At 36.2% G+C, this 17041-nt stretch overlaps 1 protein-coding gene across 1 annotated transcript; it reads right to left on the bottom strand.

The window, feature by feature from the left end:
- Positions 1 to 2136: 2136 nt before the first annotated feature.
- On the bottom strand, positions 2137 to 16586 carry LOC129269449 (ATP synthase subunit d, mitochondrial-like). The gene is made up of 5 exons (XM_054906951.2): positions 16269 to 16586; positions 8448 to 8544; positions 8203 to 8274; positions 7434 to 7496; positions 2137 to 2916 (listed from the first exon to the last, which is right to left on the bottom strand). The coding sequence occupies exons 1-5, from the start codon at positions 16388 to 16390 to the stop codon at positions 2785 to 2787; spliced, it is 486 nt and encodes a 161-aa protein (XP_054762926.1). The 5' UTR covers positions 16391 to 16586; the 3' UTR covers positions 2137 to 2784.
- Between the last annotated feature and the right edge of the window lie 455 nt (positions 16587 to 17041).

Raw genomic sequence — 17041 nt, 5'->3', positions numbered from 1 at the left:
TGATGAGTTGTCAGATCTGACAGCTTTCCTCGAGTATGATTGGCCGAGACACTCAGTTCCTTTGGTAACTGTCGGATAAAAGTGGACTTGTCGGATAAAAGTCCTTCCATGAAATACTCCCCTGAACTTGATTGTGAAGAGGTGATTGGTGGCTTTATTTGTCTCTCCATTTCATCATCCCTTGTTGGGAAGGGGGATTTTCCTGGAGGGTTGAAGCGTAGGATATGAAGTAATCACATTCCTGATAGACGCTACTCCTAGAGCCGCCATTCAGCTATCCTGCATCAGATTTATTGGTAGGCCAGATGATTTTTTTTTTCTATTTACCATGTCCACTATACCTTCTGTTAATTAGAATTGCTGCAATTTTTTACCATCTAAGTTATAACAAGGCCACAATTTTCTACAATTTTTTTTCATTAATATAGGTTTGAACAAAACTTCTAATCACCCTTACTGCCCTTAAACAAAAGTGCAATTAAGATGTAATTTTAATGTTGTACATTTGTAGCAGAAAGCCTTTTTTCTCTCTTTTCTTCAACTTTGTCAACAGAAGAATCAAAATATTGTTTGAACGATCTAAATGCTTTTGTTATCAGTACGTAGAAAGGAGGGAGTGAGGACTACAGTCTGACTGAGCCAAATTAAACAGATCAAAAAATTTGATTGTATACACCCAAAGTAGTCCCTTCTTGGACCTATTCTAAATATTCCTGGCAAGGGTATGTGCAAATCAAAAACAAATTTGATTTAGGGTATATTATGCAGATTACTTTATAGTATAGAATTTCAGTCATAACCATAATTCAATTTTTTTGAAACACCGATGGTCTCATAAACACAAGTTTGAAAAAAAATGATAATTGGAAAATGAAAGGTTAATTTTTTCATGTGATAGTCCTGGATATGAACCGATATATTTAGTGCAATTTTTTTTTTTATATATGTAGTATGATTATTAATGTATTTTTCTATACCTCTTGAACTATATAGAAATGTATGCAATATATGTATGCAATCTTTTATTCTCAATAAAGTGTGAATTTCATTCATAAATGATCTTTCCTGTTGTGATTTTCTATTTGTAGTATGAACACTTTGTTTTTGTAATATTCTAGAATTTTCAATTTAAGATTGTATAGAATTGATTTTGATGACCAGTAAAATTTAAGAGGCAGAAGAATGTCAATTTCTTCAAAATCATAAAAAAAATGGAAAATTAACCTTTACTCTGCTGTGTTGTTTTAAGCATCTCTGATAGCATACTTGACAACTGTTCCTTTTAAATAGGATATAAACTTTTCCAGTTTACCTGTGTGAGTGTGTGTTCCTATTTCTGTGAAAAAGTAGTGTTTGTGAAGTTATTTCTGGAAATTTCTGGATAACTTTTTTATTTCTTGGCTTTCAAGCATGGCAGGTATGTGTTAGGGAAAGTAACCATCATAAAAAAATTCTGCTTACTGAATGCAAAGCACGGGTTGACTAATGGAGATATCAACACAGATGGAATATGTAGAATTATCCTTATGTTGATAGTGAGTGATCACAATGTAATAGAATAATGCAAAACTTCCAAATGTTCTTGGTCATTTTTTTCCTCCCAATTCTGATTATTCATGTTTGATTTTGCATGCTTGATTTTACCCTATTGATTTAACTTAACTAAAAATGCGAACAACTGGGTGGTATTCTGAACAGCGTGATTTAGCTTGATAACTTGCATATGATACTTGAGTTTACCCACAGCTAAAATGCTCATAATTCTGTATAATGAAGACAGTTTTAACAGTGTTACAAGCTTAAGAGCCACACCCACCACACATATTTTATCCAATTAGAAATCTTGTTAGAATCAACATCCAAATGATTCAACCAATGGGAGCACTCCTAGGTTCAAATAGGAGATCAGTGTCCCGTCTTACAAAGAGTTACGATTGACCTAATCAACCTCAACCCTGTGGAAATCTAGTATCCATGTCATAATTTTTTTCTAAAGGAAGTTTGCACAATATCCTGAGTAAACATGCTGGCTTTCCATAGTCTGGTTGATAAAATCAATCGCAACTCTTTGTAAGAAGTGCTCAGAATAACACCCTTTAATCACTGACAATTAACAAATAAATCAGGTGAATATCATTTTCCAGTTATATCAGCTTTAATTCAATACTGAATAAAATATATGGACACATTCTCAAAGCATACCTATGAATTAAACCATCACAGATGGCTAAATTCTTTCATGGAGCCGCAGTAAATCACGCCCCAACAAATTTATTCACATATATTTTCCATTAAATTCAGATCACAGTGTTGGGCATATGGACTTTGTTATAGAAATACTGGTAATTGTAGCAATTCTCTTGGGAAGCAAATTGTGTGTGCCAAAGGTGCTTGAACATTTTACTTTCTTGATCTTTCTGAAAGCATGTGAGAGAGTAAAAGATCTAGCACAAACTGTAATAAAGTATTCCAACACAGTTAATTTTCAAAAAAGAGTGGGCCATGCTTCTGAAAACTTACTAGTTGAATACATGGTGTTTTTTAAATTACATTGCTTCAAAAGTGAAGTTACGTTACACCTGAATGCGTAAAACTATTTTTTATCCACGTGAAAATCCTACAAGAACTGAAGACAATCCTTTAGGACAAAATATTTCATAATTGGACATCTCTGAGTGGTAATTTTGGACTTATCATGCCGAAAATGGTGCAAGCATATAAGCTTGAATAAATCTCTATATTACATATTAAGAAACGGTTGGTCTAGGTTAAAGGTCGTTGAGGTTATAACTCTGCAAGGTTGACGTGTGGCCACCATGGGTACTTCTCCTTCATCTTCTTGCCTTCTGGGAACATCTCGTCGAATTCTTCCACTGTCAGCTCCTCGAATGCAGTCATACTTTCTAGCTTGTTCACCTATAGTTGGGGGGGGGGGCAAAGAAAAAGATAATTTAAGAAAAAGTGATGTTTTACACTCCCATTTGTATAAATCTTCACTACACATATAGTATCATTAGGTTTATCTCTTCGGGAAAGTTCATCTTTACAACATACTTCATTCAACGTTCTCGCTACCACACGTCACGGTTGGCGGGCGCCGCCAAGCCTGAAAATTTTCAGGGCAAATCCGCCAACCGTGAACTTCCCCGACAACCGTGGCCGACAACTGTAAAGCAGGCCTAGATCTACACAAAAACTGGATAATATATAAAAAAATAATCTGCTTTTCAGAATTCAGATCCTAAAATAAACTTGTCGATTATTTCGTCCACGATTTCTTCCCGGGATTTCTTTGACTCACTCACTGACTAGTAGTGCGCCATATACGATACGACCTCGACTCGAGGCCCAATCTCTTTTGTGGGAAGCACGAAGATGTGTACCTCGCATTTGCGTATCGCATTGCTCACATTATTTACGTCTTTAAAATGGTAGTAAATACGCTCAAAAACAAGTGAGGGGAGAGGGGTATCGTGGGTTACTGGCTTGGCCCGGGGGGGCCACTTCCATTGACGAGTGGATACCATGCGAGACCACGGGGTCTTGAAAAGCACCCTAAACACGTATTTTCCATATTCTGAAAATGCACCCCTTAACAAGTATTGGCGTGCGAAACCCTACCCTTAACAAGTATTGGAAACAAATACTATTGGCAAGTATTCCCAGAATTGAGCCCCTAAACAAGTACAGCGATGTATTTTCCATATTCTGAAAATGCACCCCTTAACAAGTATTAGAAACAAAGCGATACTCTTGGCAAGTATTTCCTGAAATGAACCACTAAACAAGTACAGCGATATTTTATTGTTATGTCACGGGTCCGTCGGTCGTCGGTTTTACCTTTACACACCATTATTTTGGTTTAGTACGGCCCCACCTATCACACCTCGCGCAAATCGGACTCTAAGTCTAAACACGTAGTGTTGGGGCAAAAAGGACATCCTTTATAAAACATTTTGATTTTGTTTTATCATCCCCGCATATTTGACCCTAAACACGTATATTTTTCCGAGCAAAATAGATACCCTTTTTTCAATATTTTTGTGTTTTTGACACCCTTATCACGTTACGTACGTAACGTGCCCTATCTTGAAAAAGACATCCTTTTTACGTGTTTTTTTGGTCGCACATGGTATCCATTCGTCAATGTAAGTGGCCCCCCCGGGTGGCTTGGGCAATGTAATTTAGATTATTACGAATTTCAGTTGATATTGTCACTTATTATGTCAAAAATAAAGTGTGTCAAAATTACTATCAAAATTAGATCGAAATAATAATTTCATCTCGTCCCAGGCCCCAGCCTTTATAGCTACATCTACATGAATTCATTGAATGCATTTCTGATGACACTGCCGTAGAGCGAATTGAGAAAACTATTCAAAGATCACGTTAGTAATGACAAAGCCAATGGAATGGATTGATATAATGTCCAACTCATTTACTTACATCAAAATGATTTATTCACATTTAAATTCCGATTTTACTCCATTATTTCCAAAGTCTTGATCTCTACATCGATCTTTTGAAACTGTTGATTAATTTCGCGACGGCGTATCTATCAAGTTATGTGCCACTGCACTTGCGCTCGCGCTCGCAACGGTCACATTCATAATACAAATCGCACATGGCATCAAAATCCTTGATCCGGGGATCCGATAGTCTTCCAAAATTAGATGGGATCCAAAACTGATTTAATTAGATTTGTTTTCATATATTCATTGAATCTGTTATAATTTTCATAATTAATAATCTTTATTGATATTATTCACATTTTTTATCATTACGACTCATTTTTGTAATGTGAGTTATACGTACAGTGTATTTTCATTATTTTGTATTGTTCTTTATTACTCTTTGCCTGCCAATTAAATAATGAGCGCACCTGTCACGGGCCTGAGAAATGTTTTTAGTCATCACAGTGAATGCTTTATGAATTTGTTGTACAATTGCTTAACTACGATTTAAAATAAAATATCATTTGAAATTAATTTGTGTAAAGGAAAAAAAGAGAATGGGGGGTGGCCGTGGGCAATGTAGATGAAAATGATGGGATGTTTGTGACTTTGTGGGGAGGGGATTGTTCGTAGCAAATGTAATTAATATTCATTTATGGATGTGTCTACTGTGATTGTGGCTGCATAATCTTTATGGCGATTGGAAAATCCACCTTGGGGCGGGAGGGATACGTGATTCAATAGATTTCGATAGAAGTACACATTCAACAAAGTGGAATTGGCAATTCATTCACAGATATTCGTTTCAAGTACGAATTATTGAAGTTGATATGTGTGAACGTTTTAGAGGATATCGGATATGTAGGCCTATATCGTTTTTTCACGCCCACAATGAGTTTGCTAGTATAATTTGAATATCGTTGGATGAATTTTTCAAGTTTGTCTTTGTCTTTATGTTTTATATCGGAATTGTGCTTTTAATATATGAGTTATAATCTTGGCAACGTCGTTAGCCTAATTATACTGCGAGTGGATATTTATGAAATGAGTTGGAATGTGAACGAGACGCCCCAAAGCCGATGACACGTGATCTAATTAGTATTCACTTTCTGGGTTGAGCCAATCATTGTGCTTGAAAACGGGTTTCCCCGAATTCCCGCCCTTGGAATGTGTCCCACGTGTGTGACCTGTTAACCTGTTGTTTGAGTGCGAATCAGCTGATTTCGTGACCTCAAAAACTCTTCATGGTGTTTACGCTGGATGGGGGCTATAAAATTAAGAAGATCTTTCTCTTTTATTCATTTTTAATAAACTGTTCGTGATTTTCAAACTACACCTATAGTGATATTGTGAGGCAATTTATTGAATCACGTACCTCGATCGATCATCCCACTCATGGTGCAAGAAAATATTTTTTTAATTCACCAAAATATACATGTAAGAAAGATTATTCGGCCGTCATCATCGGTAGAAGTATAGACACGTCTATAAAAATGTATTCGCTTCGAATATTGACTTCTTCACCAATCCCACACACACGATCTCAACATCCCCTTGTCATTGTCCATGCCACGACCCCTCCCCTATCGCTCTCTCCCTTCGACCATATCCTACAACCCCACCCCTCTTCCTCTCTTTCACACACGCTGTATTTGTAGGCCTACATAATGTATTATGTAAAAATAGAAATCTTATTTCCTGTCAATTAACCTATACTTTCAAAACATTTTAAATCGCAGTTAAGAAAAACAAATTCGTAATATTAGAGTATTATGAATGACTAAAAATATTTCTCACGCTCGTGATGAGCACAGCACATTCATTATTTTATAGGTGAGTAACGAACAATACAAATGAACACAGCAATAATTGACAGTGATAAAAGAATCTCGATTGGAAATTATTAGTATAAACATCATCAACAGAAGTCTTATGAGAGTTACAGTTTCAGTGAGTATCGAATAAACCAAACAAGAAACCATGCAAATTATATAAGTTGGGGACCCCGTCTCATGAATCCCGATGCCCATTATTTGGAAGCCTCGGAAGAAAACTTCCGAGGCTTCCAAATAATACCTCGGTCACATTTGCTCTACGGCGAGTCGAAACAGCCGTTTTATTCATTTTTATTCAAACCACCTATATTCAGCTGGTACAAAAAATGTTGAAACGGCTGTTTTCGACTCGCCGTACGGCCGCCGTAGAACAAATGTGACCGAGGTATAAAGTCGGAACAATCTTTGGATTTAGTAAGGGCGTGACGCAGCGCAAGCTCAAAGGGCTACGCATGCGGTCCGTAGATGCAGTCGGTCATTGACATAAGAAACAACACGCATTCACAAAATTAATCGCACTTTCTAAGGATGTAGCGATATCGATCTGAACGTTGGAAAGTATGGAGTTAATTTATCGATGGAAATAATCTATAAACTGTAAGTATAAAATGAGATTGACTTCAATTTTTAAGTTTTCAGTAATTGCCTTTCTGCTTCAATCGCAATTCGCGCAACCGTTACGGCTGTGTGGCCGGAGAAGAATTAAATAGACATAAAATGTGGTGCATTTAGCAGCAATCTAAGCTCGTCGATATTGATATTTTCGATAGCTACCGCGCTTTGCGCGGGAGGGGGGACACCCCCCTCCCGAACCCTCCCCCCGTGCGTGCTTCGCACGCACCGAGGCCGCTGCGCGGCTTGCGTCACTTCGCGCCGCCAAGCGTCAGAGTGAACCTGGCAAGAACGTTGACTTCATTAAATATCTAATTGAGTGAATTTTTTTTAACATTTCAATTTTATTTATTTTTTCTTTTCTTTTCATTCCTTTTATACCATTCCATGAAATTCTGTCATTTGCTCTAGATTTTAGTTAGATTTCTAGTTGATTCATATTAATCATAATAAAATGCTTTTGAGTTGTACTCTTGCAAATAAGCTATAAAGACCTTACTACCATCATCAGTAATAATAATGAACATCTTACCTCTTGTGTGTATTTTGCAATACGCTCATTTGAAGCCTTGACAAATTCTGCTGCCATCACATCCTAACAAAATGATAAGAAAAAAATATTCATGGTGAAGCCCGAGTTAAATCAGCATTTCAAGACAAGAGAGAAAGATACAGACAGACAAGAGATCGTGGGGACTTAAAGGTCAAGTTTACCCTAACAACAATTTGATAGATCTAGTCAAAATCAGATGGAAAATAAGGTTATGATACTAAATGTTTCACTAAATCTCCCTATAAAAGTTGCATGCTTAACACAAGAGATGCAATTGAGAAAATTAATGGCATCACACAGTATTTCATTTGTAATTTATTAGATGAAATATAAAATAAAGTTATGTAGAGTGTAGACTTGATCATGAAGAAGCTGGTGCATTATAACATTAAGTCTAACAATGTTTTACATTATTTCAGGAAAAATGTTAATATTTCATATTTCAGATAATACCTGTAAAAGAAATAAGGAGTTTGTGATCCTATGAGTACCCTCATTTGCATATCACCTTGATGTACACACACATGTTGTGTGCAAATATGCAACACTTTAACAATGAACATGCTTTGACATTCTAAATTCAGGTCCAATTTTGATCTCATTTTTAGCATTATGTTTTCAAATTCAAATCAATACTATCTTTTAGATAGACATGGTCTGTTTCTTCTAGCTGTTTTGGGTTAATAGCCTTTAAAACGGAACAACATTTTAAACTGGATACAAAATTTTCTCTTTCAAGGAGGCTTACCATTTCCTTTTCTTGCGTGTTGATGTTATCAGACACAGTATCAGCTGGGTAAGGGACCTTCAATGCACTGAACTATAAAGAAAAAAAGAAGAAATAACCAAAATTAAAATTTGCTAAGTCAATTGATATCATTAATAAAAACCTTGAAAATTGACTGGCTATTTGAACATGAATGATGGATACATCTCTTTTTTTAACTAAACAAATTAAATACTGAAATACAACATACATGGAATGTGTTTTACCTCTTTCTCAAATTTATCCACTAGTCCTGCAACAGGAACTGACTTGCGGTAAGCATCCCATTTTGGTACTGCAGCTTGCTCTGGCATCTGACTCAATCTGAGACAAATACAAAGAAAATCATAGATTATCAACAAAATAACAAGCGAACATAACCAGATATCTACTGGTAAAAGAATGCATTATGTTGAAACAACCAAGATCTTCAGATTTGAGATAGGGCATGTAGGGACATTCATAAAAATATGGTGATTGATCGAACAGGGTCATCATAGTCAAAATGAATTTCGACAACAACATTGACACATCTCAACATGTATATTTCTTTGTAAACGGACATTTAGTGAAACATGTAACTGGTGCACTTTGTCAATGGGCAAAATCACTCAACCAGACTATTGAAACACAGCATGGTTTCAATTGTCTGACTAGCGATCATCCTTGGAAAAAAAAGCAAAACTGGAAGCGTAACCTGGAACCTTTAACATATCTTTCATAAGGTTCCTAAAAATAAAAATTGGTCTAGAATATTATTTTTGCAAAGCCAGGTTTAAAATATTTCATTAAAAGTTAAAATAAAAGTAGACTGATAAATCCGCTGTTTCGGAGGAGTTTTTCAACATTTTCTGATTTTTTTGTCCTCCTCCTACACAGACGGGTGATGGTATCGGGCAAACAACCGCCGCTTAACTACAGCGTCTATGGAGAAAGGGTACATTTTTGCACCCTCCTCAATTACTCCTAAATTTTGCTTTTAGACGGGGGAAAGAGTAAGAAATAATACAGATAAATTTATATCAAATACAATCAGTTTACCAAATTTCTAAAAATATATGCCAAAAATAGTGAATTTTGATGACAAACAGATCAGGATCAGCCAGATTCTTCTTCTATCGCTCGATCGCCGTCAGCTACAGCTGAGCATACAGACACGCCAGCGGATTGGCTGGCACGTTCGTACGCTGTAGCTGCCCTACACTGACGGCGATCAAGTGATGGAAGAAGAACCTGGCCGATCCTGTTCTGTTTGACGTCAAAATCCGCTATATTCCAGCATATTTTTCCGAAAGGTGGTAAGCTGAATGTATCTAATGTAAATTTATCTTTATTATTTCTTCCCTTTTGGCCTACCCCGTCAAAAAGCAAAATTTGGAAGCAAGCGAGGAGGGTGCGCCAGTGCACCCCTTCTAAATAGACGCTGTTTTAAACGGTGGGTAATATCAACAGTGGTTGTTTGCTCCATCTGCGCGATTGGCCAATCAGCGGTCTTCGATTCGCTGAGCCGAGACGGTCTATCCGTTGTACACAGTCTATGGACAATTTGCCACTGTGCAATGGCCGTCATCGGTCTATTGACGGAGGGGATGCCGCGGAGCATATCCCTGACAGAAATAGACCTATTTTAAGTTTAACTTAAGTTATCGGTCTAAAATAAATATATTTTTAGAAGTTTACTTCGACATTTTTGAACAGTTGAATGGAAAGTTAAATTTTCTTAATAAAAAAATTAAAAACAAAACTGCTTGAGTCCTTGTCAGGCTGTGACACTGTAAGTAATCTTGATTTTCTCTAACCCAGGGAGCTCTGGCCCGCTTTGCGGGCCGGAGCTCCCTGGGTTAGATTCTCTCGAGTAAAGTCAAGAAGAGAAATTTCATTTTCAGTATCAGTATCACCAAAAAAAAATTATTCGAATTTTCTATCAACTGGTGACCGGCGTTATCTCAAGTTTGAGTCAGCATCAACGGATCAAGGCATGCAAATGTAGTAAATTTGCCGTGTACCTGTAGTACCCTATATGTATTAGTCTATGTATTGATATATGTTCATGTATATTAAGTCTGTGTGTGTGCTGTGTGCATGCGAGGAGCGCTCTGATTGGAGCAGCCTTGATATGCTCCTACGCCTGCTACGTGTGTGTGCGTTGCACAGCACGTACACAAGTTGGTGCCTGGTCAGTGTCAAGAGAGAAAAGACCCAGAGACGCCATCGAGTGTGGACGCACGAACCCAGCTGCATCCCCACCCGGCGTCATGGTCAACCTGTAGTCAGTAGAGGCGCACGGCCAATATGGGAGACTCTCTCCAATAGGAGAGACAATCTCCCACATTGGAGACTTGCTTTGCAAAAGGACAAAAGAAACAACACCAACAAAAGCATGATTTTTTCCACCCAAAATTTTGTCTTCTTCTTCTTCTTCTGGAACAGTACAGTCCACCGTCTGGTGTATTGTCGTACTGGTCTCACTGAGGTCAGAAGCCCATTTGTTTTGTGTGTGATTGACAACAAAAATCCTTATCAAAACAAAAGTAGACGGTGAATATTTAAAGTAGACGGTGAAAAGGGGTAATTTTTCATGAGGAATCTGCTTTATATATCACATTTTTATTTGCCGCCAAGGTAATCCTTTTGCAGCAAATGTAAACAAAGGAAATTGGACTCCAAAACTGGAGACTGTCTCTGAAATTGGATACCCAAATTCTTTACAAAAGTCTCTGATATTGGAGATAATCTCCCACATTGGAGACAGTCTCCAATATTGGCCATGCGCCTCTACTGGTAGTGTTATCAGAAGTCTAATAGAAGAAAGCTGATAGGCCTACCTGTGTTTCTACCGTGTGGCATCGTTGTACAACTACAAGTGTCAGGTGAGTATTAGTTGTTGTCACTGTCTCGTACCGTCGGTAACCCATTCGTGAGTTTCGTGAGTCCTAATCCTTGTCAGTGTAGTACTTGTAATTAATCAACCACTCATGCCATCGTATACTTATAGTCTGTCTCGTGCCATCACATCGTTAACCCTCTCACCACACAACGTTCTCGCCAGTGTAGAACACACGCATCGCATGCGACACACGTAAATTCCACAAGCTCTATGTGCGTCACGTGCAAAACGCGAGCGACACAGGCAAAAAAATAAATTTAAAAAAATCATAAAAAGTGGGGAAAAGTCATCGAAAATAATTGTTGCATCATTCATCATCAATCCTCAAAAGTAAAGGATGTTTCAGAATCATTTCGGCAACAGACAAACTACGATGTTATTATTGATGACCGGAAAATATCCATGCGTAGAAACTGGCGCATTTCCACTTCCAGCCGGCCGGCGAGCCAGCCAGGCAAGCCTGAGCAGCCACACTAGCGTTGCCAGCGCGCGCGCCTAGCTGAGCCGGACATGCATAGCGCATGCTACAATGTATGTTAGAACTGAATTGTCCGCGGTGCGACTCGGGTCCGACGTAGCCTTTCATTTTTACATGATACCGTTTTCCGATAGTTTTCAAGAAATTTTTATCATAAAATGAATTGTTCCTCATAATTTTCCCGCTAATTACTTTCTAAGTAATATTCTTAACGTTCATTCTCAATTTCTCATGTCATCTGCTGTCATGTCACAAGTTACTCACAATGAGTGTTGGCTAGCCCCGGTGGCTAGCTTGCTGGAAATGGGGCTTAGGGCGACACGTGTGTGCATGATTTTGTCAAAGGAGAAAAACGAGATCCCGGGCGCGGGAGCGAGATGTAAAGTTAATGTTATTTGTTTGACGGCTAATTGCTTGTTTTTAACGTCTATTTTTAATTTTTTCATCTAAAACAGACTATAATTTCTTGTATTGTTTTTTACATGTGTGTACAGTTTCTTCTATTGATTAATAATCTAGGGGCGGGGGGGGGGGGGGTGGCATGAGACCGCATGATCGACACATCGATTAGAAATATCTAAAAATATATTTTTAGGTATTTCTAATCGATATGTCATGCCAATGTGTATTTGGAAAATCTCTTTTTTATGTTGATATTTGACACTGGAAAAAATCAATATGTTGAATTTATTGAAGAAGTTTTTATTCTTAATGCATATTATAATCATCAGCAATGTTATTTATAATTATGTATTGGAAGATGTCTGACATTGTGTTTTATTATAACACTATTAAGGGAAACAAATTGTGTTAAATTTATGAGTTGTCAAGGTATTTATCAATTTGTAAAGACATCAAACTTCTATTTCTTATATGTATTTTATTTTGTATATGAACTGAAGTTGTCAAATAAAAACTACCATACAAAAAAACAACTCCCCCGCCCCTAGATCCTGCATCGTACAGATCAGAAATATCCCTAAGACTTTGCAACATCTTTCTAAAGGGAATTTGAATTGCAAAATGATTAAAATGGTCAAAAACACTTTTTCGAAGTATCAATTTTCTTTAAAAAATAAACATGGTAGAAATAAACGATAAGTGATTTTGCAATTTCCAAATTTTCCCATCTGAAAACACGTTCATGATACATAGGTTTCATTTTCAAGTGACCAAACATTAAAGTGGGAGTTCACCCTGACAAAAAGTTTATAATACAGATAGGAGAAAAAAAATGATAAATATTGGTGAAAGTTTGAGGAAAATCCATCAAAGATTTAAAAAGTTATTAGAATATGTATTATTATTTTTTATTTGTAAAGTCGCTGATTAAAAAAGAAATCAATGAAATGTCCATCACCACCCAAGGCAATTGCTCGCGTGGCTCATGTTTTAAAATCACCTCAGTGGCTGCCCAAATGAGTCCCAAGAGAAACGATTTTTATCTCATGTTTACCTGATTTAATGGTTCAGCAAATCTCGACAGATTATCTCAATATGTTGTCGAGTGTCTTGATGACAGACTTGGCCCAGCTTGGTCATCCAAGGTATTACGTAATGTACCTTATGTCGAAGGAGGTATCACTTGCTTTGGCTGTGAGCTTCATTTTGGTTTTCGAAGAATGATTTTATATCATAAATCATGTCGTTATCACATCAAAACTCTTTACAAATATATTATGAATCATCAACATTTTTATTAAAGACTATCATTTATATTCCGGTTTATACCTCCCTATCAAGCCGAGACGCTTCACAATCCAAGTGATCTGTTTAGTGATATGTTTGTGAATTCTGTTCAATTTTATTTACATTTCCGCTGTTGTCAGAATAAATGTGTCATTTATATTTCTTAGAGAGTTCATATAGCGAAAGGTATATAAATATATTTTAACTCGTTAGGACCTCAAAAACAATTTTAAAAAATTCCCAGATCGATCATTCATTAATCTGAGATGTTTGTGACTTCTATTTTGTCTTATTTTCTTTTTCGCCGTTGTAAGAAATTTAATAATAATGCGTGATTTATATTTCTTCTCGGAGAGCGGGAGTCCGTAACGAAAGGTATATTAAAAATATTTTAACTCATTAACACTTCAAAACAATGTTAAAATGTCCTGATATATCGTTCATTAATCTGACTTCTATTCTGTTATATAATCCTTTCCACCGTTGTCACTTGTCAGAATAGTGCATTTCTTAGAGAGTTCATAGCGAAAGGTATATAAATATATTTCAACTCGTTGGGACCTCAAAAACAATTTTGAAACATTCCCAAATTGATCGTTCATTAATCTGAAATGTTTATGACTTCTATTTTGTTTTATTTTCTTTTCCGCCGTTGTAAGAAATTTAAGAATAATGCGTGATTTATATTTCTTCTCGGAGAGCGGGAGTCCGTAACGAAAGGTATATTAAAAATATTTTAACTCATTAACACTTCAAAACAATGTTAAAATGTCCTGATATATCGTTCATTAATCTGACTTCTATTCTGTTTTATAATCCTTTCCACCGTTGTCAGAATAGTGCATTTCTTAGAGAGGTCATAGCGAAAGGTATATAAATTTATTTCAACTCGTTAGGACCTCAAAAACAATTTAAAAACATTCCCAAATCGATCGTTCATTAATCTGAGATGTTTATGACTTTTATTTTGTTTTATTTTCTTTTCCGCCGTTGTAAGAAATTTAAGAATAATGCGTGATTTATATTTCTTCTCGGAGAACGGGAGTCCGTAACGAAAGGTATATCAAATATATCTTAACTCATTAACACCTCAAAACAATGTTAAAAATGTCCTGATATATCGTTAATTAATCTGAGATGTTTGTGACTTCTATTCTGTTTTATAGTCCTTTCCAACGTTGTCACTTGTCAGAATAGTGCATTTCTTAGAGAGTTCATAGCGAAAGGTATATAAATATATTTCAACTCGTTGGGACCTCAAAAACAATTTTGAAACATTCCCAAATTGATCGTTCATTAATCTGAAATGTTTATGACTTCTATTTTGTTTTATTTTCTCTTCCGCCGTTGTAAGAAATTTAATAATAATGCGTGATTTATATTTCTTCTCGGAGAGCGGGAGTCCGTAACGAAAGGTATATTAAAAATATTTTAACTCATTAACACTTCAAAACAATGTTAAAATGTCCTGATATATCGTTCATTAATCTGACTTCTATTCTGTTTTATAATCCTTTCCACCGTTGTCAGAATAGTGCATTTCTTAGAGAGGTCATAGCGAAAGGTATATAAATTTATTTCAACTCGTTAGGACCTCAAAGACAATTTAAAAACATTCCCAAATCGATCGTTCATTAATCTGAGATGTTTATGACTTTTATTTTGTTTTATTTTCTTTTCCGCCGTTGTAAGAAATTTAAGAATAATGCGTGATTTATATTTCTTCTCGGAGAACGGGAGTCCGTAACGAAAGGTATATCAAATATATTTTAACTCATTAACACCTCAAAACAATGTTAAAAATGTCCTGATATATCGTTAATTAATCTGAGATGTTTGTGACTTCTATTCTGTTTTATAGTCCTTTCCAACGTTGTCACTTGTCAGAATAGTGCATTTCTTAGAGAGTTCATAGCGAAAGGTATATAAATATATTTCAACTCGTTGGGACCTCAAAAACAATTTTGAAACATTCCCAAATTGATCGTTCATTAATCTGAGATGTTTATGACTTCTATTTTGTTTTATTTTCTTTTCCGCCGTTGTAAGAAATTTAAGAATAATGCGTGATTTATATTTCTTCTCGGAGAACGGGAGTCCGTAACGAAAGGTATATCAAATATATTTTAACTCATTAACACCTCAAAACAATGTTAAAATGTGCTGATATATCGTTCATGTTTGTGACTTCTATTCTGTTTTATAATCCTTCCCGCCGTTGTCAAAATAGTGCATCATTAATATTTCTTAGAGAGGTCATAGTGAAAGGTATATAAATATATTTCATTTCGTTGGGACCTCAAAAACAATTTTAAAACATTCCCAAATCGATCGCTCATTAATCTGAGATGTTTGTGACTTCTATTTTGTTTTATTTTCTTTTCCGCCGTTGTAAGAAATTTACGAATAATGCGTGATATATATTTCTTCTCGGAGAACGGGAGTCCATAACGAAAGGTAGGCCTATATGAAATATATTTTAACTCATTAACACCTCAAAACAGTTTAAAACATATCCAGACAAAAAAAGACCCCTAAATTTTGAGATAAAAATAACAACTTAACATTCCAATATTTTCGCCGATATCAGTTTTAGGTTGGTGTCCGCCGCCGATTAAAACATCATTACATCATCTATTGAACTTCGCGGATCGGCAATGAAACTTGACTTTGGATCGGATCAAAGCGCAGCGCATGTGAAAATCAAAACATCACGTGCAAATTTGGCCACCGCCGAATCGGCGGGTTTCCGACACGCGTAAGAAAAATCCTGGCGAGAACGCTGTCACCACATCATCGCATTTTCACAACACATACAAAGTACCTACAAGGCTCCATCTTGCACATATACCCTTTATAATGGACAGTATTATCAGCCTAATGGGGAGGATGTTTAATGTTTTCATGATCCAATTGAATTTAACAATAGTCAATCCAACACAAAAGCAAGTTAGTGGGACAGGCATGAAGCAATTAACATTTCCAAAAATTTACCTTGCATTCAAGGCGTCAAACTTGCCCTTAAGACTGTTGAATTGTCCCTTCTGATTTGGTGGAACTCGTTCTACGAATGCTGCCCAGTCTACAACAGACTTTCCAAGCCTCCTAGACGCCATTTCGCTGAATTTAATACTTTCGAAATTTGATCAGCGTCAGGTATCTCGCTCGTGAAGATGGCGACTGACCAAAAATGCGCTTAACGTAGACTCAAGAGGGCGAGCGACAAATTGAAGTCAGCAGTTCGCTCATTCAATATTTTTGGGGTGAGATAATTTTCATTACCGAATTCATATGGCGTACGCAGACAATATTGAGTCCGGGAGGGGAGCCAGGACGCTTAAAATTTTCCCAAAACAAACTCAAAGCGAGGGAGCGAAAAACTGTAGGGAAATAAAGAGGAAATTGGAAGAAGGAAAATAAAGAGAGAAGAAAGTTTGATTTTTTAATTTGATTTTATTGTTTTATTCTTCATTCAGTTGCGTATAATGTATTTTCCATAACATAACAAATATATATACATTATAAACAAATTGTTTTGGGCAAGAATAATAGAGAAAATATACATATCATTCAGAACAAAATATGATCTACTGCCAAATTATTATAATAAACACAAATTATTTGCAGGAGAAGGATTGTCATCACATTCATATTGCTTGAAAGATAATGACAATCCCAGGTTAAAAACTCATTAAAATCAATAAAATGTTATACAGCACAATGTTAATCTGTTCATGATTTGAATAATGAAGATGTAGATGATAAGG

The sequence above is a fragment of the Lytechinus pictus genome, chromosome 10 (assembly GCF_037042905.1).
Source record: "Lytechinus pictus isolate F3 Inbred chromosome 10, Lp3.0, whole genome shotgun sequence".
Lineage (NCBI taxonomy): Eukaryota > Metazoa > Echinodermata > Echinoidea > Temnopleuroida > Toxopneustidae > Lytechinus > Lytechinus pictus.
Note: the sequence above shows the minus strand (reverse complement) of the source record. Positions and strands in the feature narration are given on the sequence as shown.